General features: G+C 42.6%; 1 protein-coding gene across 1 annotated transcript in view; it reads left to right on the plus strand.

The window, feature by feature from the left end:
- RNF150 (ring finger protein 150) overlaps positions 1-23,345 on the plus strand; it is a 123,327-nt gene extending 99,982 nt beyond the window's left edge. Inside the window, exon 7 of the mRNA XM_065836362.2 lies at positions 15,477-23,345. Coding sequence (XP_065692434.1) covers positions 15,477-15,595 — 119 coding nt within the window. The 3' untranslated portion in view covers positions 15,596-23,345. The remainder of the gene's footprint in view (positions 1-15,476) is intronic.
- The last annotated feature ends 4,306 nt before the right edge of the window (positions 23,346-27,651 follow it).

Genomic DNA, 27,651 nt, shown 5'->3' on the forward strand with positions numbered 1-27,651 from the left:
TGAGGTCAAAATATTATTCTGGAACCACCTGGAAACCTTCTGGAAACCACCACTTTTCAATGAGAGGAGTTCAAATTGAAGAACTTGAGTGGAAAAGGAAAGGCAGAAGGAGTTAAAACAAAACTTAATGTTATGAAATTTTGACACTAACTTTGCAATAGTTTTCCCAAGGGAAATAATAACGATTCAGTGCAAAGGCATTTACATTTTTTGAAGTTATACAGTTGGTTTTCAGAGAGCTTTTGTTATTTTTACTTTTCCAGGTACATAGTGGTGCATAGGGCAATACCTCTCTCTTCTGCCTCTCTGAACTCGAAAAAAGGTGGAACAGGCATATGTATATATTCACTAAAAAGACTGAAACAGAGACAAAATGTGTTTTAATGCAGACAAACAGTGTTTGAAATTTACTCTGTTCCAATTTTAGATTCACTTGTAGAGTGTTAGGGAAGTCTTGATGGTAGTGGTGGTGTCCAAGTGACCTAATGAACATGTTTTCTAATAAATTCCAGCTGCAATTTGTTGAAACTTTAGTTGACTTTTCCCCCCAAACTGGTCCAGGAGGAAACCCTGAAAATGGGTGTCTTGGTCTTTGTCATGTTCTTGTGAGTATTTCAGCAAGAGTCCCTGTTAAAAGCAATGACTTGGAGGGGGTTTTCTGATGCCAAAAGTTGTTCACATGAAACTAGATTGTGTCTGCAAGCTTACCTGAAAGGAAATGCTAGATTTATATGGCCTAAGACCAGTTTCTATTCATGTCCCTACTGGGTTGCCTACCAGCCGGTTCCAGGCCTTCAAGGTCATTTGGCCAGCGAGAAATTCTATTGAGTCCTAGGACCAAGGTTCCCTTCAGGCACCTTTAGTGGCCTTTAGGTGAGGTTGAGTTCTGTCTTTTGGCTTAGTCTTGCTCCTTACTGTCCTGGTTCCCTCTCTCTGGGTTTTAATTGTCACATCAAACATTTCATAAGCAAATAAATGGAGCTCACCTTTTTGTGACGTTACTTGTATGACCCACAAGCAAGGGAAGCAAAAGGAGCTAGTCAGATAACAGGGAGCATTCTTGGACCCTTGCTTGAGGCTGGGGAGATAAAACCATTTGTTTCCCGTCTCAGGTTGAGGAGTGAGGTCAAGTAAATTTGTGCTGTGGTCTTTTTTGTGGAGGCTCATTTTGGGCAGAAAGAGAGACAGGCAGGAAGGAGATGGGATCAGAGGAAGTCTCATATTAAATTAATTTAAAATCTAACTCAATGCTTGTTAGTTTGGTCTCAGTTTTTGTAGGGGCTGACTTTTTTTCTTCTTCACGTAAAGCCTTTTTATAAATGTATTTTCATTCAAAATTCTAATGTAGCAGGCCTGGCCTGGCAGATTAAAGATTTATATTTTAATGGGAAAACCAAAAATGTCAAACTCTTGCAGCATTGTCAAAGAAATGTTCCAATTAAATGGAAATCGGCATCGGTTGATTTAAAATTTCTCAACATTACAAGAGAAAGTGTTGACCTTTTTCATTATGAATGCTTTTCTGAATTGTTGTTCTGTACTCGTGTTTCTCTGTGAATGTGCATTAATACACACAACCTAGCTTGTTAGAATTTTATCTCATGCGCTAGCCCTTCTGCAAGAAACAGTAATATTTTGGACATTTCTGTTCCAAATAGGCAGTGGTTCTGTGTATCTCCTAGTCGTATTTTAATCCTCATTTCATGTGCTTGTGATGAGTTTTAAATGTGTTTATTTTTCTTTCCTGTAGAATGCTTTTGGTTACATCAAAAATGTTGCTAAATCCTTTAAGCAAACTTTGAAGGCAAACTGAAGTAGATCCAAAGGGCATTTAAGAGGTTTTACTTTACCAAAAAGAATAAGTTTTAATACAGTCTCTGGGGGGGGGTGAAGGGTCTGATTTCTAAAGTAATAAAAAGAGCCACATTTCTCATAAAGCCACCTATGTATAGACAGATTAAATCAGTTTTTTTTTCCTTAAGTTTGCATGCAGTCCTGGCAAGTGTTCCTGCTGGAAACTATGGGCTGTGTCTGGCTAGATAGCTCTGCTTCGCTCTTCCTGCTGGTACTGAATCGGTCACACAAGATTCATAGATTATACCAGAACTGATGATGTCACACCTGCCAATCCATCAATGTCAGCAGCAGTTTGAGTCACTTCACACCCTGTGCAAAATGCCAACATTGTACATACGGTTGCCCCGTGGCACACAAGGACCTTCCTGGTATACAGACCATCCAAATAATAGTGGGAATCTCTCATTTTAGGAAGAAATCTTGAGTACAGAAGTTCACATTTTGTTAAGGAGATTACTGTTTGTGGCCCTGGTCAGATTCGGTTCTCAACCAGAGAAATCAACCATAACCATAGGTAGAAAATCTTACTTATAGTGAAAATACTGAGCAGGCTGCAGACCAAGATTAGAACTGGAATAATTTCTGTTCCAAAACTGCATAATTACACTGGAATGTAAAACATGTTGCAAGGTTTGATAGGCATGTGAGGTTTAAGAGAAAGTTGTGTTAGCAGCTGAACTCATCTGTCATCATAGAATGTAAGGAAAAAAAATATCTCTGTGGGTTGCTGCTGCATGAAGGGCTCTTTTGAAAACCAGGTATTATAGGTTTTAACTGACATCTGTCTGCAGTTCTGCACTGGCAAAGAGATGAACTAAGTAGCTGGAGAGCTTGTGGAGTGAATGATGCTAATTGCTAGCAAATCTGAAATGGATTATATGGTGCAGCCACTACAATAGTGGAGAGTAGACTCAACTACCCAGGACATCCCTTCCAGTGCATGTCTCCTAGAGCTTCCTCTTTAACTGAAGGGAAATACTCCACGTGTTAAAGAAATTGTTCTGAGGCTATTTTGAAGTGATGTTTCAGCACTATGACCGTTTCTTGCTATTGTTTTAAAACAACATCATCACTTACAAAGAAGATGAAAAATCTGAAAACAGTGAAGCATTTCAGGTTACATATTTTAAAGAAGACATTTATGGTAGCTCCAGCGGTTGGTAGTGAGTCATCTTAACTGTTTGCCAGTGCTCAGCGAAGGACTGGCCTGTCCTTTCCCTGTCTACATGAGGGAGTATCAGACACAAGTACCTACCAAGAATGCATCTGTACACAGGACACCAGAAATCAAATGTACACTGTTTTCAATTAGGGTAGGATTTCCTTTTGTAAAGATTCTGCAAAACTGGATATTAAAGAAAGCTTCCTTGCAGAATTTTTAAGTTATCCTAGGGGCCTCGAAGACAAGTGTATGAATACTGAAAGAAGCCTGTAGGAAGGAGATTCAAATTAATAGAACATGTTACTTTGAAAGTGTCTAGAATTTATTTAAAAAAAAAAAAAAAACAAAACACCAAACTTACTGCATCTCTGATGAAATTGAGGGGTGACACTTTAGCTTGTCATGATATTTTTCTTCATTGCTGATGCACATATAACTGGCTGAAATTGTTTCTTGTGTATGGAAAACTGGATGTTCTTATTTTAATTCATTTTTCTATTAATTCTTAAATGTTTTGTATAGACATAAAAAATGCCTGGCTAACCAGTTGAACCATCCCCTCCATGTATTCTGAAAAATATCTATTTACCTATGTGCCCATCTTAGCACAGCAGAAATAGTATAGCTATAGGGTATGGCTGTAGTCATCTGTTCAGGCTCTTACTTTGTTCCAATATAAGCATCAAACCTGTCTGGAGAATGTTGTGCTGTTGCTGATGCCACACCATTAAGACTAACTCATTTTCCAGTACTTGGTGGAGTTTGTGAGACTGAAAATCATGTGCTTTGCTTTAAACAAGGGATTTCTTCCAGAGTCACGGAGGTGCTGTACAGGCGAGACTCCATGATTCTCCTTTTTTTTTTTTTTAATCTTGAGTTTTTTCTACAGCTGAGTTACACTTAAATCAATATTCATCTTTGAAATACAGTAAGTAGATATCTATGGCCTATGGCAAAGTACATAATTAAGCTGTCCAATTTAAATCAGGTTAGACAGTCCTGTAAAGTTCAAGAACGTTTTTTTTTTCTGGGTTGTTGTGCTCTCTCTATCATGTATTCCCTGTTTTTACAGACTTGTGACAATTGATCCTTAACCTAACCAGTGTCAAATGTCCCCCAGGTTGTTTGGGGAGCAGGTACCTGACAGTCCTGTAGGAACATGAGCATGTGACAGGAGACTAGAGATGGTCAAATCCTGCAAGTCCACATGTGGCTGGTGGAAGGCAAGACACTGATTTCACTGCAGGGTGTTAGAGGTGGGGGGGAGAACTGTGACGCACAATGTTATGGTCTCTGTACATGTCTGTTGTTTGTGGGCAGCCCTTGGGTAGCGCGGAGGCTGCTGGAGCCGTGTGGATGGATGACCACTGAATGCCGCGCTAATGTGCTCGGCCTTGGCAGGCACGGCGGTCCCGCAGCTGTGCCCTGCTTCAGGCATCGGGGCGGCTGCTGCAACAGAGCCAGGCCCCTTCTCAGGCATGTGGTTTCCTTATACTGAGCAAAACAGATGACTCTTTTCCCCGTAACGTAAAATTTATGCTGTTAAAAGTTGTATTTTGCTAGTGACAGCGGTAAAAATTACATACCCAGTATGCGAGTTCCTCCACAACAGTGAGATTTTTCTCCTTTAGTTTCGTTGCAGTGTGCATGTTTTTTATATCTAATGAGGAGACATCCCTGGGTGAAACTTTTATTATAGACATTTCTAATGGAACGAAATTTCAGTCAAGCATCACCATCACCAACGTGCATATGAGGAAGGGTTTTATAGCAACATGCACCAAATTCAAGAGCCCAGGAAGGGCTGGGCTAATGACTTGTCCCTTTGCCCTGGAAATGTCCTGGAGATCCCTGGTGGAGCCCAGTGTTAGCAGCATTGGAAAGGAAGGCAGGACTGTGTGTGAGCAAGAGGAAGAGAAGATACACATGAACTTTATCCAAGTAATTCCACCACTGTTGAGCTTTTCAGCCACCTCCTTGTGCATTTTCTCATTAAATCCTCTAAAATATGCACAGGCATTTTTGTGATCTCTTTGCACAAGGATGTTCATTGTAACTGCTCTCTAAAGGTCAGTGTGTGATTCTTCAGGTTCATGCTTTGCTGGTGACCTGGGTTTTTTGAGAGCTTATGTAGTAAAAGGTATTTTAAAGAGGCAGATCTGAAAATTGTGCACATGCTGCCATGACAGCCAAACTCAGCCAGACAACCGTGAGCTTTTCCAACCCCCTCATTCAAAAATTAACAGGAGTTGTCTTTAAAGCAAGCTGTTGTTTTCTGTTACAGCTGTGTTCATACTTGTAATTGAGGAAGCAATTCACAGTGATTAGGCAGAAACGGGTCTCTTTTCTGCTTGTCACAGTAGCCTATGTTTCACAACAATTTCTCAGAATTAATTGCCCCTGTTCAGATTTTCGCTGGCCAGTAGCCACCTTGTGCATGAGCTGAAGCAGGAGTAAGGAGCTTCTAACATCCTTGAAGTAAAGCTGCAGTAATCTGAGACCTCTTACAGCAGCCTTGCTCTGCAGGACCACTTTCCTGCCCTAATCTCATTGTGTGCCCTCAGTGCGTTGCTCTTCCATGCACCAAACACTCGATCTTGCATTCCCCTGGGTGCCAGAAGTGGCATTCCTGCTTTCCAGGAGGGCTGTGGTCCTAGGTGCCTTTGCAGGATCCAACCATGCTGAAATTGTTGGGCAGAGATTGTCGTAATGGGCTACCATTTCCAGCCAGTACACCCTGCTGAGCCTCCACCACTGCGCAGCCACAGGTGCTCTGGGACGGGCTGTTCGGTTGCTGCAGTGGGAAGGAGGATGCCTGTGTGTTGAGCTTCCCTTTTGTCACTCCTCCTGGCCAAGAGCAGGGTGCAAAGCAGAGCTGCTCTGCAGGGGGGGTCAGCAGGGATCTGCAGCCTTGAAAAGGAGCAATCTCAGGTGGCTTTGTGCAGCTGCTCCTGCCATGGAGCCCCACACAGAGAAGTCAGGGTTCTGCAACATGATCAAACCAGAGAAAAAGGTTTTGGAAACCACTAGCTTATGTTGAGCCTTCTGGTTTAGTATTGTGTGGTGTTGACCAGTAAATCTCTAATTCACTCTATGAAAGGATGTTTCTTCTGTGTGTTCCTTAAGAACAGAACAGAAGTTTCTTTTACCATTAGGCTCTCACTCGTTCCATCTAGTGCATTATGTGTCTGAGTCAGGCTGTAATTTCCTTCTCCTTTCAGGCTTGCAGGGAGCAGAGCACACTGCTGACATGGGTTTTTAAAATATAAATAAGAAAGCTCAGTCACAATAGCAGTCAACAGTATAGCCCATGGAAACTGCGATGCAGACAGCTAAATTGTGTGATTATTCTTCTTGGATGTAAAAGCCTACTATGACAGCCTGCTAATAGGCCATAGAGCTTATAACCTATGCTAGGACATACAGCATTTAACTCTACTTTTGTCAAATACCTGCTATCCCTTCAGATTTTTAAATCATTGGCAGTGTGATTAAAGATGTTTTCTCACTGTTCAAAGGGTGTATGTCTGTCCACACTTCGGTGACTGAAGGAATCCTTGCAACATCCCTTACACACCACTAACATGCTGAAGCATGATTGTTTTTAATGCTGTCGCTCATTGCTATTTGTTTTGCAGTAACACCAAGGAGTCCTGGTAATTTAGCGGCTGTTAAGAGAACCAAATTTAAAAAGTAGTCTCCATGCCACACCTGACATTTTAGATGTATAACATCACAGTACCCCAGGAACAGCTTGCAGTACTTGCCTTGTGACCGAGACAGCTTATTCAGCTGCTAACCTAGCAAAATAAATGTCTCTAAGGTAGTTTGCAGACTTTTTTTTTTTTAATTAAATCAACTTCCTGGCCACTCAAAGCAATGGCAGTGCTGACTCAGGGTGGGTGGCAGGAAGGCGAGCGAGGACAGGGGAGCTGGACTTCCACTGCTTGGCTCTGTCATGGTGCTGGTACACAGAACTATACTTCAGCTAGGTCAGAAACTTAATCTGCATATGGACAAGTTAAGTGGAAGAATAATAGAAATTATCAGAGAACAATACCTGCACATGGAGTGTTTGTAGCAGTGCCTGGGACAGCATAGTAATAGTTAGTTTAGTTTAGTCTGGGCCTAAGAGACTTTTTTGTGAGTGAATTTGCTGAAGAGTTGAATTAGACTTTTGTTTAACGTGATATGGAAAACCTAATGTTTCTTAGGATTCTTAGAGTGGTGTAGGAAATGGGAGGATGTTACCAAAAGTAGCAAAATTATTTCTGAATTAAAGATCTTTGGCTACTAAATGTATTACCAAAGGTAACAAAGGTACTTGAGAATCAAAACTGTCATGTAGTTACCATCCTGCACTTTAGTATTTTTGAATCTTTTTCCTTTTTATGGGAGATCTTATTTTCTGATTCTCAATCGAATACATGAATAATTTTATACGTTCTAAATAGTAATCATTTCTAACAGGCTGTACATTGAATGAAATGCATTCAGATTTATTTGTGAAGCTTACTATGGGCATCAGAAGAACGTACTGTTCTGACCAGAGGTGCCTCCACTGCAGTATTTTGGTTCTGAGGATGGCCAGTGGTGGAGGGTATGAATGATGTGCAGCGGCATCCAGCTGTCACTGTCCCCCTCCAGGTAGTGGGAGAGCTTGGAGGGAGAAAGGAAAAGCAGATTTGTGAAGGTTTAAGAGGCTGGATGGATGCTCTGTTGTGAAGGAAGTATGATGGTTCTTGTCTGGCAATCAAACAAGGGCAGAGTGTGGGCCTGAAAAATGTGGTCACTCAAAGATGGAAGAAAATACATTTTAGCGAGTAAGACCAGATGTGCAGATAAACTGTGAAGGACCTTGAATATGGGGATTAGCTGATATGAGAGCATAGAGTCAGTACAAGAGACCTCAGGGTGATGACTCCATTGACTGACTGTTCAGGTAATCTTTCTGATCAATATTTTGACTTGGTTTCCAATGTGCAAGAGGAAAGACTAGTCACAGGAAGAAAGAATTATATAGCAGTATCTAGGCCACAGAAGTCGTTTCCCTGCTGGTCTTGGGGCAGGAACATGATAAGCACGATCAATAAAAGTAAGGAGAAAGAGGAAAATATACTGAAAGCAAAAGTACTAGATTTCCTTGTGTTATACTTGGCAGAGGCATGTTCATTGTGTGGCAGGGAGGGTTGGCAGCTCCCGCTAAGACAGCCGATCAAGAGTTCCCAAAATATCAGCCAGGCTCTCGTAGAGAGAAGACAGATCTCCAGAGTGTTGACTCCTAAAAATGAAGTTAATATATGCTGTGAATTTCAAAAGCCTTGTGTTCTGATTCATGAACAAAATCCAAGGAGCTAGTGTATGCTCATTAAAGATAGATAGATATACATATAAAATTTAAAAAAAAAAAAAAGCTTTGCTTTTCCAGACAATCAGGTCCAACTGTCTCCGTGCAATAACATCTGGTATGTGTTCTTCCCTTTTTGCTCAGCTTTCTGCAGATGTTTTTGCTATCAGCTCCATGTGTTTTATATCATATACCCCTACTTGGACAGGTTATTTTTTTCCTTTCTTTTGGAGAGAGCATTTGAGTGCTGGTACTTTCTATGCTGTTTATGAAAATTAGTGTATTGGTCTTGCCAGAATACAAAATGTCTTCTTAGGTAACTGGTATTAAAATTTATTGCTTAAGTACAACATGTTCCAAATTTAGGCTTAAGAAAACTGATCTTATTGCTAATAATTTCCCTTTCATTTTTCGATGCTTGACTTAAGATATTGGGATATGATTTCCAGAAGTGCTGAGTACTTACAGATGTCACTGAAGTTAATAGAAGATATACTTGGGCCATACAATGTGCAGGTCAATGCTGAACTGAAAAATCAGGTTTACAGTGTGTTAACTGGGCACACAGAATCAGTTAATGCCTAGAAGAGTTGTGACGCTCCATCTCAATAGCTCGTCTCTAGAACAATGATGACGATGTTACCTCTTGGTACAGCAGGATGTTTGAAGACAGGGAACTATGCCTTTGGCTGTTTTCCATAAAGAGATGCTATATTTTATCCCATAATATGAATCATAAAGAAAGATTAAGGGAAGTTTGTTGCCTTTTCACTCAATAACAAGAAAAAAAACAAGTTTGCTTTGAGAGGGACTCTAGTGTTTTATGTCATATCCAGGCCTATCTATCAAGTTTCTCAACCTCTTATGGGTTTGATCCAGGTAAACACATTTTTGAAATGTTGTCTTGAATTAGTCTTGCCAGGTCATGGTGTTTGATTCTTCCTGGTGTGCTGATGTTTGGGTATTCTCTGCCATATGTTTCAGATGTCATCTGCCTTATCCTCTGGATCAAACCCTGTTGCCTTTAGTATATTCACAGAGCTCTAGGTTGTCATTTATGGAAAATACTCTAGCCTTTTCTTCCAAAAACAGTTACCATGCTCAAGTGCTTTTTCCGCTTGCTCCTTAGCAAAGTCTCTCTGATGCTAAGGAATAGCAATGAAATATTTCCCCAGTACTTTGTTCTCAATTGCAGCCAGCCAGACTTCTTCATCCATTTTATTAGCCTCTGTGTACAAAAGGACTGTGTTAGTAACAGGTTTTTCATAACCGTTCGTCCTCAAACATATTCCCACTGCTTCTTTTGCATTAGAGGTTTTGTAGGCATTTTTTCCCATGTGTTTTATTTCAGTTGTTTTGTTAGTGTAGTTTTGTAGGCATTTTTTCCCATGTGTTTTATTTCAGTTGTTTTGTTAGTGTAGTTATGTCCTGTTCTGAAACATTATGATTATCAAAATGATATGAAAGGAATTTAAGCCTTACTTATAAAATGATCCCGTAACAAGTACTGGATGATTGAGAATAATTTTAAGAATCAGTATGGTTTTTTTAAGGAAGAGTGTCTTAGCAATAAAATAAAATTGATTGGTGCTGTTGTGGAAGGAGTTGCCATCTGAGGTATGAACTTCATAGGACCGTGCTCCTCCTTTTAGACTCCAGGCAGCAAAGTGATGCTGTGGCAAGGCTGCAATGTGAGGCAGCAATAAACTCTCTAGTGGTAAAGTGCATTCTTTGGCAGACAAAGAAAAACAGAGGGCTCTAGCGTTGTCTCTCTCTACCTCTCATAAATCAAACGTGATGAGAAGTGTTCTGGTTGTTCTAATACTGGAAGAAAAATCTGAATAACACTGCTTGTGTTGGCAGTTCACTGTGACTTCGTAATGACCAGAATCTGTTTTGATAAAGGTCTCTCATCAATGCCTCTAATGACCCTGGGTATATTTGCTTTCTCAGAGCTCCAGGAGATGGTCACATTTCTGGTTTCTTCTGGAGCAAAATGCTTCTAGACAAATCTGACTGGGGGCAATATTTGTTTAGTAGAAGTGAGCCCCAGACCGGAATAATGTTAATGCTAACATATACATTTTAGATATTTATGTAGATCTGAGGGCATACCTGTCACCAGGGATTTCATGTTTTGGCTTAGCTCCATCTTCAGAAGATTAAGAGTTCTGAAATAGGGCATATTTCACAGTACTGAAAATGTGAAATGAATAATGAAATCAATTTGAATTTTGCTGTATATTTATTGTCAGAATGAGGTTTTAGACAGCGTCCCATTGTCTGCCGTACAGTTTCTGCCAGATAAGGATGGGATAATAACTGATAAATTTTTCAAATCATTTAATTAGATGAAGAAATCAATAATTATTCATTTCTCCTCAAAGCTTGGCATCTACCATCAAGAACAGAAGATCTGTGTAGAACAAGACTTGTTTCTTCTGCTAAATGCTCAACTTTATAGCTAGGCAAATGGGTTACACCTAAGCCAGTAGCACAGTAGCAATTTTTCTTACCCTCTGATTCCTGTGACTACCATGAGATGAAGAAAACCATTAGCAGCTGCACCGCTCTGTGCAACTGTTCAATTGTGTGTGGAGCAGGACTGAGTACGCTAAATTAGTTCACAGACCACTGATAATAAATGAGAGAAGGGAGACCGACTTCCAGCTGAAGAGTTTATTGCTGTGGCCCGTGTTTTTAATCCACAAGAGCAGGAGACTGCTGGCTTTTGTTACACTTCCAGTAGGTGAATTACACACTTGGTGGCAGCTCTCATTCAACTTGTAAAAATCAATACTTCTCTGCCTACTCACGAATGGGTGTAATCATGAAGACCTACCTGAACGTCCAGAGAAGGTAAAAAGTCTGTTGTCTTAGACAAACCTTATAATCATTCAATGCTGAGAAGCTTTTGCTGTATAATATTTTAGTGTATTCTTATTTTTCTGCTGTTTTCCTGGATGCAAATTGATTATGGACCTTTTAGCTCAATCATCAGGTTCTGCAGCTTTTCCAGCTCTGTGAGCTTAAAGGAAATTTCAGGCTCTGGGCCAAGCAGGAGCAATTTTAGGAGAGCCCCATGGCACAGCCCATGTCCAAGCACAGTGATGGACGTGGCCTCCATGGGAGGAGCACAGAGTGAGCAGGAGTGAGGCCTCTGTGAGTGCAAAACCCACCGTATTTACATCAGTTTGTTCCTCATCCTTGAGTGGGTCATGATAACTATATCTCCATTTGTGCTCATGCCTGCATGCTTACCTACACATGGCAGATTAGTGTTTCTGTAAATGCACTTTTCCACTCACTTTTGAGTGTTTAGATCCCTCCCAAGACTCTTGCAAAGAGTATCAAATTCCTAGAAACCCATTGTCTGACCTTTTCCTTTTGGAATATTTATTAGTGTACAACAGCTACAGTCTTCCTCAAGTGTTGTGAGTAGCAGCAGCAGTAGATAACTATTACTAATATGCAGTCTTGCTGTTTTTAAAATGCCAGAGTAATTAACTATTTCCATCCTTTGCAATTGTACTCAAATATAAACACCCCTTAATGAACTTTGCAACGAGGCTGTACCACTATTATGTAGGGCAGTTCCATATCTACCTAGTGATATTCTTCCTGCATTAACATAATTAAAATGAGAGTAATATTGCCTAGAGAAGGAGTTTGTTTTATTGCACCCTCTCAAACGAATGTGTGTCAGGGAATATGAGTGGAAAAAGTTTGTCTGGAAGTAGGCAGCGTGCCGGGGTGTATTGCATTTCGCTGACATGAGAGGAATGTGGCACTGAGGTCTATGGTTGCCTGCTGTAGACACTAGCAGTCACACTGAAAAGCAGCTTGGGATGTGCATTTTGCTTCATTAAGCAAAAGGCTTTTATGCCTGTGGCATGAAATGCTATAAAACATGGTGGCGGTATTATAGTGTGTGCTGTTGACAGGATTGCCAGTCTCAAACATCTAAAATCACAAGTCAGATATTCCGAAATAAAATCTGTCTAAAAGTTAGGGATCTTTTTAAAAACTCTTTATTTCTTTTTATTTCTTAAGATTCATTCATTTTTAAGTGAAAGCTGAGATCTTCACTGAAAGTTGAGATCCTCACCTGACTTCAGGGCTTTAAGAAAAACACCGAATGTCTCAAACTTTTAAAAAGCTCATGAAAGTTCGTGAGAGTGAATCAGGCATCTTCTGGAGAAGCTGTGTGATTGTATAAGCTTTGTAATTGTAAAGAGGATCTAAAAACCAGGGATGCAAAATGCAGGCTGAGCTCTTGGCACTTGCAGCTTAGTTGAGGTTTGTTTACCTATAACGAATGTCACTAACTGTGCTGGCTCACGTTATTGAGCAGCCAGCCAAAAAAAAAAAATAAATAAAACAAAACCCGCACAGTCTAGAAAGGCTGTGTTGTGTGGGGGAGCCGCGGTGAGGCCGTTTGTAGCCCTTGCAGCCAGATTGGCACCCAGAGGCACTGACAGCTGATCCTCATCTGCTCTAACTTCCGCAGCCTTCACGAGTTTCGTCCTGTGCATGTCAGGGTCAGTAGCAGGACTCCTGTGCACAAAAGCAAGCACGTAATGCTGAGGGGATGCATTAATTTCCTTGTGTTGTCTGCATCTTCCAAAGAAATGTCACTGCTGACCTCGTCCCTGAAAGAGAAGGTGGCATACAGACCCACCAGAAGGGCTGGTGGTGTCTGAGCTTTTTTCCCTACCCTGCTGAAGTAGCAGGCTGTAGCTCTAGGATTTTGAACCTCTGTGCTCTTAGCAAGCAGGGAAGGTGGAGCAGTCACATTTTTAGGCACTTTTGCAGCACTGGAAAAGCAGTGCCAGGGCATGGGCACTTTTAGGATCCTTTGTTCATTGTTCTTACTGACTTGCACTTCAGTCCCAAAGAAGGCAACCTATAAAGCCCATAGTTTGGAAGGATTAAGATCAGAGAATTTGAGTATTATATAGAATTTTTAATCTAAATCTCAAGTTTGCTATTTTGGAAAGTGTGTCCTCCTGTACATACACAGGTTAGAAAGCTGATAGGTGCACTGTAGACCTGTTTCTGTTCTACCTGCCTGTCTTGAACTCAGTTGAGATATTTTTGTCTGCTGTGCAGCCTTGGAAGAAACAACAATCTTGAAAAAACATTTCAGCACCAGAAACACTTCTCATTTGACAGTCTGACATTAGGTGTTGGCAGCTCATCCTGGCTATTCAGCGTGCATGTGGCTGTCACCACTGGAACAGTTCTGTCCTGCACAGCCAGCTCCAGTGAAAATCACTTTTCTCTCAGGAGAAACATGGGTAAACCTCTGGAACTCTGTCATGTAAATGTAAACTTGCTCTTAGGTCAATGTTTAGACCATCACTGTCATTGTTTTTAAGAATCCTATTAGTTATAGAGGAATGATCCAGTGGTCTGGAACCACAGTGTTCTGGCTCGGGGAGCTGTTACCGCTACAGATGATGCTTTAGGGCTTGAGGTGCATGAGTTGCACTTTGGTACTAGCAGTTCACCTAATATGCAATCATGTAATTGAAGCCCACTGAAGTCTGCACGAAATCTCACTCTGTTGGTAAGTACTTCCTCCACCTCCAGTGGAAACATTTCTAGTCAGAAGCGATGCCTTGAAATGTTTTACTACTGTCATATTGATAGGGAAAAAATACATAGATATAAAGAGGTTGTGTGCATTAATTATTTATCTTGCAATCAGGAAAGTATAAAAATAATGCAGGGTGAAAATTCAGAAGGGTTGTAAAGGAAAGCACTGGCTTTTTTAGTTTGACTAATGCAGGTTCTACTGAAGCTTTCTCCGCAGAATATGAGGTCTAGTCCCAGCACAAGTAAATACATGTTTTTTCTCCAAAACAGATTTTAAAATCATGCAGCTATTGAGAGGAGACTAATTGTACTCACTTAGATACAACTGAATAATTAAACTGTGAGGACTTATTATTTTCCTGGCTCCTTTGTAGTGTTTCTTATTTATTAATTCTTAGATATTCAACTTGTAGACTTTTTAGCATCAATCGAGCTCTGCTTCTATTGTCTGAAAAATAAAATATGTAAAGGAAAAACTGCCACACATTTAAATGCTTGTATTGTTACAATAGAAATATCGTCATTGTAATTAAACCACTGGAAAATATGAACCATCAACTTTTCCTCCCAGGGACTGGGCCACCTATGGGGTTGTTGTGCCTTTGAAAAATCTCCCTAGAGATCCAATGTGCTTTGCTTCTCCTGATTGTTCTTGAAATAAAATTAGCTTTTAGTCCATTAAAATCTGTTGGCTTTATCTGCTACTAAATACATATGTAGTAAGTGCTGTGGAATCAAAACAAAAATAAGTTATTCCTCCTGTGCTTTTAGTTTTGATGAGATTTGCAGTTTGGTCAAAGTCAATAATCTGATTTTTACTGTATGTGGGATCCTGCTGGATTAAAGTAGATCCCTTCAGCCTGGATCAGGAACCTGCCAGAAGGAAACTTCATAGGAAAGGGTGAATAGAAAAGAGGTTGAAAAGGATGAGAGAAGGCATCTGAGAAGGCAGGTAGCGTGGTCCTGAGTCCTGGGCAGAACTAACAACACCTGTATTGCTCCTTCCAGACATTAGCCAAGAGCCCTCTTAAAAGTCTCCACTGACAGATATTCTGTCTGTTAGAAATGTTTTCCTGATGTCCAACCCGCTCCACCATGTGCTGGTGACTTTGTCCCTAGCTTGCTGTCTTTGGTGGAGAGTGTAGGGTGATGCCAAGTTGGAGAAGTGAAAAGGGACAGGGAGGGAAGTGCCCAGGCAGTGGGAGAAAGCTCGTAGAGATGAAAGACCTGAACAGAGAGCCCTGGGAGGATGAGGAGAAGAAGAAAGTGCTACTCATCCAGGCTCTTTGTTATCATGTTTCTTGCTACTGATGGCTTGAACTTTCTGATGATTTTGAAGTGCTTTAGGCAGAGATCGAATAAGAGTGAAGTTTGAAATCTAAGCATGACCTCAGTGGTGGAGAAACCTGTATCTGCCTTTGAGTCCTGTCTGCAGAACTGAAAAATAGTAATATGTTGACAGAGTGATATGACCATAATGCCGTTTTCTTCTCTTTTTTCCCCCCACAGATGAACAGGAGCCAGCAGTCAGCAGTGATTCAGATATTTCGTTGATTATGGCAATGGAGGTTGGACTGTCCGATGTGGAGCTTTCCACTGATCAAGACTGTGAAGAGGTGAAGTCTTGAAATACAAACAGAAATCTGACACTAAACTACGGGGTGGGGGGTCACAGGGAGGGACAGAATCAGCTTTCTAGGATTTGGACCAGTCATGCACACGCCTCCAGAGCACTGTCACCCCTGCACACTCCATTCTGGGATGGTCACGAAAAGCAATAGCAACAGTTGTGTCTGCCTGGATGCGGTTTCATCATCTGCATACGTTCATTTTGTTCACATGGGAGTTGGATGCTTCCAGGTAACCCACGTGCTTGAGAGCAGTCATGTAACTCTTCAGTGGCTCGTAAATACGCAACTGAAATGACAGCTTGAGTGTTTTCTACACTTGTTCGATCCGATTTTTGTTTCCTTTTTTTTTTTTTGAGAAGATATATGTTTGTTACGTTTGTTTGTTTGTTTGTTTATAATTTGTTATGGATAGACACTGTTTTTGTTGGCTGACCCCAGCTTTTTCAAGAGTTCAATCCAGAAATCTGAATTCTTATTCACTGGTCACTTCATGATCTGACTCCAGGATTTATCATTGCCTTGTTGTTTCTCCATGAACTACACATGGCTTCAGAAGGACGGTGCAACAGCACCCTGCATTAATGTGAAGCCTGCTTTAATAAAGTGGGAGCCTTGGAAATGGTGGGCCTTTGTAAGAGAGCTCTGAATTAAGAGATGATTGCTAAGATTTGGGTTAAAACTGTGTTATGTTGGATTTTACTTAGAGCTCTGTTCTAGCCAAGTATTGTACAGTGTGAAGGAGAGAAAGAAAAGCTTAAAGGTTCACTCCGTCCTTGTAGTCCTTTGCTATATTTTTTGCTATTAGCAGTTGCCAGTGCATTAACAGCCTTCCTTCAAGTCACAATTCAGTAGCTGGAAAAGATCTAGTATAACATCATGTCTTTCTTAATTTTACAGAACAAAATCTGACCAGTGGCCTAAAGGAGTGTCTCAGAGGTTTCCAGCGGCTGCTTGTTAACAGCTGTGCATTGTGCGGGTTCCGGGAATGTTCTCAGAAAGGGTTTGGAGATGTTGTTGTCAGTGTCAGAAGTTGCTAATGAAGCAGGAGGCAGCTGGTTAAAATGTTTACTTCCTCTTTTGTTTTGGTTTTGGTTTTAGTGTGTTTCACTTATTTTTTGGTGGCAGTTTTTGCCTCCTTGTCAAACACAAGAGTTCAGGTGGTTTAACATTGTGGCAAGCATAATGGAATACTTGCAATTTGTATATAAAGAGATCTATCAAAATATTTGGGGCAGGAAGATTTGAAAATAAACACAAGTAACATAAATCAAACCACCTAAATAATAATGACCTGTGATTATTATTTAGTTTATCCTGAACTGTGCGTTCCAGAGAAAAGCTTATTATTACTTGTTCATCTTAAGATTTCATTTTTCAGTCAACATACTCAACTGTGAAGAAGCATTTTTAGCTTACTGTTATACAAGAGTAAATGGTTTCTGTTGACAGTCAGATGATTTGAATCACATTACTACATCCTGAGTAAGTCCATAGACTCAACAACTTGCATTGGAATTTCACAGAGAGGTCAAACATTTGGACTTGATGGTGTCACAGCAGTATCTCAAAATGCAACTATTAGGGTTCTTGCTGCATTTAATCTCCTTGTGGATTTACTTGTTAGCTGTGGAAACCAAGTGCCACCCAGTATTCAGTTTGTCAGGTCTTATTTGGAGACAAATATGTTTAGAATTATCCCTAAACTTTTGGGCAACTTGAAGGAAGAAAGAAAAATTATACTCCATTCTTTTCAGTTCAGTTAGAACTTGATTTGGTTTATAGTTGAATTTTTTTTGTGCAGGGTAACTTTGAGGCAAAGGAACCCAGCCTAATAATCCTTCAAAACCGCGATTTGGAAATGCACCGTTACATTTTACAAGCCATTCGAAAGGACGTCTTCTTTTAATTAACGAGATGCAGGCAGCTGGAAACCTGCTTGTTTTAAAAAGAAAGTTAGAAATCTTTCCGGAGGGTGCAGCTAGGTCAGTCTTGCTGATATTGGTGGTTCTGTAATTGTATTTTCCTTGTTCTTTATGTCTTCTCTATTCCTTACTGCTATGGGAAAGGCCCACAGTATCAAGAGAAGCAATGCTGAAATTCAGCCCCACACAAGAGAGTTTCTACAAGGCATCACATCAGTTCCTCTTTGGCTCTGGAAATAATGCTGAAATGGGATTTAAGTGGTGCTTACACCAGATACTGGCCCTTTGCACAGGAATGAAATTTCATCTCAAGCGACTGCAGGGGAAAGAGTAAAGCTGGTTATACACAGTCAGGTGTCCCTATGGAAAGTATACACACGGGAACAGGTTCTTCTCTAGCACTGGAGCCCAGGTGCTACATGTCACAGGAACATCATGATCATGATGTCTGAATTGTCAGTGATCTTTTAACATCTGCCCAGCACACAGACAAAAAAATCCAACCAACCAAACAAACAAAACAACTCCTGGCCAAACTGTTTGGTTTTCAGAAGAGCAGTCACGAATTCTTCATTTTATTTCACAAACTTAATTAAGCTAATCTCAATGGATAGATTGACCAATTATCTGTTGCCATAGCAGAGCCACCCGCAGCACAGCAGAGCAAGGGAGGTCTGTGGAAAAGCAAAGCAGGAGGTGAGACTCCCAGCTGGGTCTGAACTGGGTATTTTGCCCAGAAAAATCCTTAAAGGGAGCTGTGCTTAAAGCAGCATCACATGGGTGGTAACTGAGACCCTGCCCATATTACTGGGAGCTGGGGAAGGATTTTGGAGAGGGATCACGCTGTGCATGCTCTTTTCCTAAGTATCCCATAGCAGATGGGGTCCCTTGGGGTCCACAGCTGGCCGCTGGGGGAGCCAGGTTGCTAGACTGGGTGAAACTTTTTTTTTTATTAATATCGCCATATCGTGGTCTTTCAAAAGAGGCATCTTAGCAAATCTGGATCAGCAGTCTTTTGTTTTCCCAATGCTACCTGCAGTTTCACTCAGGAAATACGTTTTTCCATCCCTGTCATCAGGTTTTCTACAGCCCTGAGCACTGTTAAGTGATAACGAGCGCAAAGCCAGGTTACACATCACTGAAGCGAGAACTTAAGAAAGCACTTCCATCCTTCTTCAGAAAAGCACTTTTAACTAGTTTTGGACTTGTAGCAAAAATGTTATTTTCAACAGGTCTTCTATGAGCATAATTAAGCTGCTGTATTACATGGAAATGTTTTCCTAAATCAGGACCTGGCTGACAATATTCCTTATATGTATAACCGATGAAACGCCTTGGGAATTTGAGTTGCTTCTTAAATATTAAGACCCCCAGAGGCATGTTTGTAACACATATGAAAGCCTTAATTCTGCAGATCTGCATGCCCGTGCACAATTTTGCTTACGTGAGTCTCTCCACTGAGATTCCTCACAGGGTAAAATCAAACCTCCTGATTTGCAGCTTTGGGCAAAATTAGTCCCATCCTGAGTATTGTGCGATTCCTCAGTACTGCTGTACACTAAGCTTGGACTCCAACATTAAATATGTGGGATTCAGACAGCAGGGACACAGCACTGACTGTTCGGAAGGGAATCCTCTGGTGCCCTCTGATGAACAAATGCTCATGGACAGAATTCTGCAGGTTCGTGCCGTGACTGCCCACCCTCGGTGCGGTGGCTTTGCTGCAGCTCCGGCTCTCTGAGAAAGGCCCTCTTGTCACGCAGCTGTTCCTGTGTCTCTCCAAGCTCTTCCAGTTTTGTCAGCTGAGGCTCTTTTCTTTTCCATCAGCGAGTAGTAGGGGAGAGAAGCATTCACCCTGGGGAGGCTCATCTTCACTCAGGCTGGCTTGCAGGATGAAACTTGGACAGACAGAGACTGTGCTCTGAGTTTCCTTTGCTTTCATGGGTTTTACTAAATTGCCTTCCCAAGGGTCTCTTCCAGAGCTAGGACACATAAAAAATTACATGGGTTTGAATTCTGCACTCACAAATGACCTAATGTGCACATGCAGCCGTGCAAGGCACCGGCTCTGCATCTCTTCCCCATGGCTCACTCATTCTGATGGGGATATGTATCTGGCACTTGCTGAGGGTTTGAGGTTTTTTATTTTCTGACCACTTTAGAGCCTCAAAACTAGGGTCAGGACAATCACAGCACTACAGTTTGTTCTTTAAACATTCTGTAGAATTCAATTTCCATGTGTGCATATAAAAGTATATTGATATGACTATGGAAACTATATTGTAGTAAAATCAGAAGCAGCTGCCATTATTAGATTTTTTTTTTAATAAGGGAGATTGTGGCACTGAAGAAAATGGCTTTATAAACACAATTTGAAAAAAATTATTGAAATCATATATGGTAAGAGTTCCCTCAGATCTCACTGCTTTAACAACCCCTGGATCAGGTCAGAGGAAGTCATTACAAGAAGGTCAGTACTTTGTCTCTTATTGAATGACATGTTTATATGTTCTCATTTTGTTAACAAAACGAACCCAAGTACCAGAGACAGATCCAGCTCTGAATTCAATCTTTCTCAAAGAATATGCATTTTGTGATCCAAAGTTTTTGGTTGTCAAACCTGTTAACCTACACTCTTTTCTTACTTGCTAAATAAAAAGAGATGTTTCTTCAGTTTGAAAAATGTCTAGCTCAGAAGACCTTTGCATATGGATGAGTTGCCCTGGCAGGTATCTGAAGATCACTTAACACATCTATGTACTTTTAGGCATCAATTTAACATCAGATTTTCCATAAACTGTGTTTTATTTGCCATTCTTGTTAAACCTGGAGTGCAGTCATTGTATAGATTTTCCAGAGTTTTGCCTTACAAATTTTCTCCTTTTAATGTATGCCACAGCCCTTTGAACATATTCTCTAATTAAAAGGCAAAGATCAGGGTACAAGTCTTTATATACAATCTCTGAACTGCAAGTCCTTGTTGTGACAATTGGCCTGTACTGAAATAAGGATACAGATGGTGCCTAAGAGTGGGAAACGCCTTTCAGCCCAGGCAGCTGGGAATCTCCCAGGCTTTCTTTAGAAGAGGCTCATTCCTTTATGGTCTCTGTCTATAGAAAAGCTCATGACTAAGCATATAGTTTGAAATAAGACCAGAATAGGAATATATTATTGGAAAACCAATAGTCATTTATTGATTTCTATTTTTTAGCAATAATGGATTTTTTTTTTAACCCATCATTCTTGCAGATCCCTGTTGTAGGGGCACAGTTACCAGTCTGTTAGGAATATGGGACAGGACAAGGTGATGGTATAAACAGAAAAGGGAGGGCTTGGTTTGCTGTTGGGATGCATCCATTTTGCAGGACTGAAATGACAGAGAAATCCAGCCTGTTCCTTCCCAGCCTCTCTCACAAATGTTTGCTCTAGTATGAGCATTAGCCGCAGGGGAAGAAAATCATGGGATAAAACTAATGCTGTGCCGCTTCCTCTCTTGTATTTTGTGCTACCTGTGTCTCTGGTAGCAGGCTGGGCTGCTCTGCTTCTGTACAGGGCGAAAGGAGCCAGCCTAAGCTCAGCTTAAGGGCTTAATGAAAGATAGGCTCAGGGTTTTCGGCAGATTCCGAGGAGCCAAGCTTCTTCATAAGCGGTGCTGACTGAGAATTGCTGCTTCTGAAGAACACTGAGCGTTGACTCATTTGTTTTAGAGATGCAAAATGTGTGAGCGTATACAGCACAACCAGCATGACAGAAATGAATTGGCTTGGTTAACGCAAGCGGTGAAAAGCAACATACTGAAATATTTTAGGGGCGAGGGGAAAAGACGGTGGAGGTGCTGTTTTAGCAGACCTTTTAAAAAGGGACAATTGATCCAACACAAGCACTTCTTTTATTCTACCAAGCTGTTACCTGAACGAATTGATAGTTTTGCAGTTGAAAGAGGAACGCCAGATGGACTTTTGAGTCTGGATTTGTTTGCGCCGCAGATGGCAGCTGCGGGCTGGGGAGAAGGCTGTCCTGTGCGCGCAGCCGCCCCCGCCGCGCTGGAAACCCGCGTGGCTCCCTTCCTCAGCTTCGGCGCTTCTTTTTCAAGGGAAAAAAGCCTTCTGAGCATGAGCTGTGTTTCAAAGGGAGAAACAGAGAAGAAAGATGAATGATATTGTGGATTTTGAATGAAAAGCCAGAAGATGAGTTTTCCATCTGAAATTAATCTTGCCTCTCTCAACTATTTTAATTGTGAATTGGTAGAAGTTATTTCTTTCTGGAGTGAATGCAAAAAAAAAAAAAAAAAAAAAGAGAAACAAAAGAAAGAAATAGCATTTTCCCTTTTTTGTTTATTTCCTGATTCTTCAGTCCTGTGTAGCGTCAAAAATAATAGCAAGATCAAGATGCTTGTTTGCTCTGAATGTATACAGTTATTTCAGATGTCAAATATCTAAATGTTTTTGTATGTGTACGTAATACCATCTTCACTTCTTGTTTCGTGTTAGGAACCTGAAATGACTGTACCATTTTATAATTAGAAATGTAAAGAGGGGATGGTAGGAGGGTCTGTTATTTTTATAGCAAGATGTTCCTTGTATTTAGTGAACATTTAAAATGATTTTGTACTTGTCAAAATATACATTCCATCCATTTCCAGAAGAGAATTATTTTTATTTAGAGTAGTTTATAAGCAAACCAAAAAAATGTGGCATCCCGTTTGTACGCAGTTCCTGAACAGAGCGAAGTATCCTGGTTTCCATTGATGGCTCCAAAGCTTTTTCCAGCCTCGTCTCTTCTCACACGCTGCAGAGCCCTACCAGCAAATGCCGATGTTAAAAAGGGAAGAAAAATCCTCAACAAAATAACTACCATATGGATCAGCGCACAGCTTACTGAAATCGCTGCCAGTTAGGAGACAATGGTCTGTCCCAGTGAAACTCTCCAAGGTAATCAGTCCTGCTGTGGATTTACTGGGAGGTCCTCAGCCCTGCCCCTGCCAGCCCTGGCAAGCTGGCGGTGACAGGGTTGTCACACAAGCGCACACTCACACATTGAGTCTCTGGTTGCGCTGCAGGTCCCTCAGGATGGGGACGGATTTTTGACTGAAGCTGTGTTGCTGGTACGGCACTCACTTTTGGCAGGCTTGCCATGCTGTGTTTCTATTGACTGTGGAAATAACCCTTCATCTCCACGTGGAAGAAAAGTTCCTTTCTCCAGACAGCTACGCTTTGGTTTGTGAAACACCCAGTGAAAGACCACGACAAAATCACGCAGTGGCATTTGCATAGGTGGTTCTTTTTCTTGTGGTTAGCTTTTGGGTTTTTTTCCCCTGCTACCTGTGACTTGCTGCCAAAACCGTGCAGTAGCAGTTTGTGAAGCGAGCCTTTTTTCTAGCATTACTTTCTGTACAGTATTGCAAATATACTTTAACTCTTTGCTGATATTTTATAATGTATACATCTTCCCTTCCAATGCACTTTATCTCTCTTGAAAAATGTGGGAGTCGGAGAACTACCATCTTAAAGGGATTTGCCTGAAATCATGAGGCACACACTTTTTTTTGTTTGTTTTTCCTTCTTGCTTTGTTATATACTGTAAATGCTAAAGAGCATGGACAGTGACTCAGCTGGGGGAAGTACCGAAATGTTGAGGCTAATATTTGGAAGCGTTATTCAGTAGTACAACACGGCTATTTTTGTTATATAGAGGATTATAATGTAAATAAGTGAGACTGTGTTATTATGTACTAGTAAAATATTGCAACTCTCAAAGTTAAGATGGTGAATTCCAAGGAATTTTATTGCAAGTTTTTTAATAAAACAAATCTGATTACTGTGTCATACTTGTTTTCTAACAAGACTATATAAAACTGGCATTTCCTGATGTGTGAAAGTTGCTGATTGTTCCTTCCTGGGCTCAGCCACTGCAGATTTTGGCCTTCACGTGGCAGGAGCAGTAGCGGGCAGGGACCTGGGCGGCAGCCTGGCCTCCGCACCAGTTACTGCTCCGATCCTCCTTGTCCTTCAGCTTCTCTTGATCAGAAACCAGTGGCTCTCCTCTGCAGGAGGAGAGCAGCAGCCTCACCCTGGACTCTGGGCATGATATGTTAAAATAGCTTTAAAAGGTGACAGCTCTGCTATGCCTCAGTAGGGACTGCACTGTCTTTGTCATCTGGCTGCTCTTCCCTTCCCTGATCAGCTGCTGCCCTGTGTCCCTGCGTGTGGGGGCCGTGGGAAAGCCCTGGGGGTTGTCATGACATGAGGTGTGCTGCATACAAGAGGTTGAAGGCACAGTAAAAATCCTGCTTGGAAGAAATTTAAGAGACATAAAGAAAAGTTATCCCATGGATGCAAAGAAAGGCAGACAGAAATCCCTGAAGGATGGCCAAATCCTGGCTCAAGCCGCAGCCTCACTGCAGGGGCCCAGCCTGCCCCCATCTTGGCCACGTTTTGTGCTTGCTGGCCAGTGCTGCCGGTGTGGATGCCTTTCTCCCAGCCACAGCAGTGCATTCGAGGCATCAACGTGCCAAATCAGTTGGGGCCTTAGCTCCTCTTTCCCCCAGGAGCAAGGAAGCAGCAGCCCTGGGCTAAATCACACCCAGCTGCCCCAAGCCTTATGCCCACTTGCTCCCATGCTCCCTGCTGGGCTTTACTCTTGCTGTTCACAATGGAGGGGCACCAACCTGACTCAGAGCATGAAAACTCTGTGTGATTTAATGTGGCTTTATCAGCAATGCTGGGAATTATTTTTCCACTCCCAACCCGTGTCAGCTAGTCAGCTCAGGCACAGCCTGGAGCTCCCCGTCCCACCAGCCCTGCTCCAAGGGCAGAAGCCTGTCTCACCAAAACAAAACCTGGGCTGCCTTCAGAGGGAGATTTTAGATATTGCTAGCCAAGGAATCTGGTCTTGCTCTTCCCTGTGCAACTCCCTGCATGGCCCCTGCTTTGTTCTCTGTCTTGATTTAATAAATGGCCAGGGGAGCGAGCGGGGCCGGTTTTCCTTGGCAGGCAGCTGTGCGCAGTTGCTATGTGATCTGCACACACAACACAGCTGCTGCCGGTGCTGCAGATCTGGCGGGAGGCAGCACGCTCAAGTATCGCAGCACAAGTAACACAGCATTGGAGCTGCTGGGAATGGCATCAGGGCTATAAATAACAAGAGGCGTAAGGCAATTAATTCCAGGATGCAAGCACATACCTAGGGCTTGGGCTATGGCACTTTCTTCTCTACTGTATATGAGATTCATTTCTGGTCAAAATACAGATATAAAGCCATGCTGCTTCATGTTCTTTTTTGTTTGTTTTGGTTTGATTTGGGTTTTTTTGTTCAGAAGGAATAAGGCAAATTGTACTTACTCCTGTGATTCAAGGGGGTGACCCCCAGACCCATCAGAGTCAATGGAGAGGACTCAGGATTCAAAGGGAATTTATGCAGCTTTGCATAGTGCAATGATTTGCATGGCGCAGAGTCCCTTCTGTCCCATGTTACCCACATGAGGCTAGGAAAGAAAGCAAGCTTTGTGCTGCACGTTGAGGGTGCCCTAAGGGGAGATGCAGTTGTCTGTGCCAGGTCTTGGGAAGCCACTCTGGAAAAACCACTCTGAGAAGGCAGTTCTGTAACATCGAGAGATTGAGTCTGGGGGTAGCCCACAAGGAAAAAGAGAACTTCATTGCCCAAAAGAAATCTAATGAGTGCTCAGTAAGCAAGGGTGTAATTTTGCAACACACTCATTCCTCAGCCTTTGATCCCCATGCAATCAAATGGCCTGACAGCAGAACTGGGCAAAGCATTACCACGCTCCTGTGCCTGGGCCAGCCTCTGCTGCAGGTCACCACACCACTCTTCTGGACAGCCCCCTGGACATCTGTGTGTCAGTAGCTTGGCTTTATACTCCATCCTCTCACCTGAGAGCAAAGACAGGCTTGCAACAGACCTGCAGCGACTCATGGTGGCTGAAGCCCAGGCACATGTCCCTCTTCCTGCTCCAGCTAAGACGCATGGTAGCTCCTGGCAGAGGGACAGAGCAGACATCTGGGAGTGGTAACGCCTTAGATGTGTTGGCAAAGCCCCAGAGCTCATCTGTCAAAGTCCGCAGCTCAGATGAAATTGTTCTTCTGTCCCTGTTTGGGGCAGCCACGCTGGCTCAGACCAGCAGTCCCTCCTAGCCTGCATCTGACTCAACTTGGGCCAGGAGCAGACACTCACAAAGGAGTAACACCAGGGAAGTCAACTCCTCTGTGTCACGCCTGGCTGTGCAGATGTCTGGTATATCCCTGTGGTGTCGATGCTTTCCAGCTGCGGGGTCCTGACTTGCTCAGTCGTGTTTTGTGGGACACCGATCCATGCTTCAGCACCTCCTCACTGTCTTTCTCCAGACCTCACTGCCCTTTCCTTAACTGCATGGCCAGAGTGGGGGGTCTCAGCCATAGCATGATGCCAGGAACGGAGCATGGAGCCAAGCCCTGTGGTGGGGACGCAGCCAAGGAATCAGCTGGTGCCATGATGGGAAATGTTCACAGCTCCCTCGGGTTTTGGGTGGTACCAGCACACACCAACCCAGAGTGCAAGTGGTGCACCCCTCAATCCATGTGCCCTGGGGCCTCCTCAAAGCCCAGGGGTGCTGGTGATGCCAGCCCACAGAGAATCATAGAATGTCCTGAATTGGAAGGGACTCACAAGGACCATCATGTCCAACTCCTGTTCCTGCATATGACAACCCCACAGTTCACACCATGTGTCTAAGAGCATTGTGTAGTGTCTTCTGGAACAGTGTCAGACCTAGGGCCGTGACACCTCCCTGGGGACCCTGTTCCAGTGCTCTACCACCCTCTGGGTGAGGAACCTTTTCCTGATGTCCAATCTGAACCTCCCCCAGCACATCTTCCTGCCATTCCCTTGGGTTCTGTCATTGGTCACTAAAAAGAAGCTTCCTCCTCCCCTTGTGAGGAAGCTGTAGACAGCGATGAGGTCTCCCCTCAGTCTCCTCCAGGCTGAACAAACCAAATTACTTCAGCTGCTCCTCATACAGCTTCCCCTCCAAACCCTTCACCAACTTCATAGCCCTCTTCTGGACACTCTCTAGTAGCTTAACATCTTTTTTTATCCTGTGGCGTCCAGACCTGCACACAGTGCTCCAGGTGAGGCTGCACCAGTACAGAGCAGAGCAGGACAATCACTTCCCTCACCTGGCTGGCAATGCTGTGCTTGATGCACCCAGGACATGTTGGCCCTCTTGGCTGTCAAGGACACTGTTGGCTCATGTTCCACTTGCCATCTACCAGAACTCCCAGATCCCTCTCTGCAGAGCTGCTTTCCAGCGTCTCATCCCCCAGTCTGTACATACAGCCAGGGGTGCTGTGTCCCAGGTGCAAAATCCAGAACTTGCCCTTATTGAACTTCACGTGGTTGGTGATTGCCCAGTTCTCCAATTTGTCCAGATCCCTCTGCAGGGCCTCTCTGCCCTCGAGAGTGTCAACAGCCTCCCCCAGTTTTGTGTCATCGGTGAACTTACTAAGCAATCCGTCAAGTCCTGAGTCTAAGTCGTTTATAAAGACACTGAAGAGTACTAGCCCTAGGATGAATCCCTGCACAGCCCTGCTAGTGACTGGACATAACCCGATTTACTAGAACACTTTGAGCCCGGCCCATTAACCAATTGCTCCCTCACTGCACTGTGTGTTTACCCAGCTGTGTGCTGGACATCTTGCCCAGGAGAATACTGTGAGAGACAGAATCAAAGGCGTTACTGAAATCCAAAAAGATCACCTCAACAGGCTTCCCTTGGTCAACTAGGTGGGTCGCCTTGTTGTAGGATGAAATTAAGTTTGTCAAGCAAGACTTGCCCCTCATGGACACCTGCTGGCTGGGACCCATGACTGCATCGTCATTCAGATGTTGTTCAGTAACTCCTAGAGCAATCTTCTCCATGATTTTGCCAGGCACAGAAGTGAGATTGACAGGCCTGTAGTTGCTGGGATCATCCCTATTGCCCTTCTTGTAGATTGGGACAATATTTGCCAGCTTCCAGTCATCCAGGACCTCCCCAGTCATCTGAGACCTCCACAGACTCCCATTTCATGGTGTACATTATGACAGCTGTGATATTTGGTGTTTTCTTCCAAGCCTCAGTTTCTGGAGGCAAATAAG

This window comes from Patagioenas fasciata, chromosome 4 (assembly GCF_037038585.1).
Source record: "Patagioenas fasciata isolate bPatFas1 chromosome 4, bPatFas1.hap1, whole genome shotgun sequence".
In the NCBI taxonomy this organism is placed as follows: Eukaryota; Metazoa; Chordata; class Aves; order Columbiformes; family Columbidae; genus Patagioenas; species Patagioenas fasciata.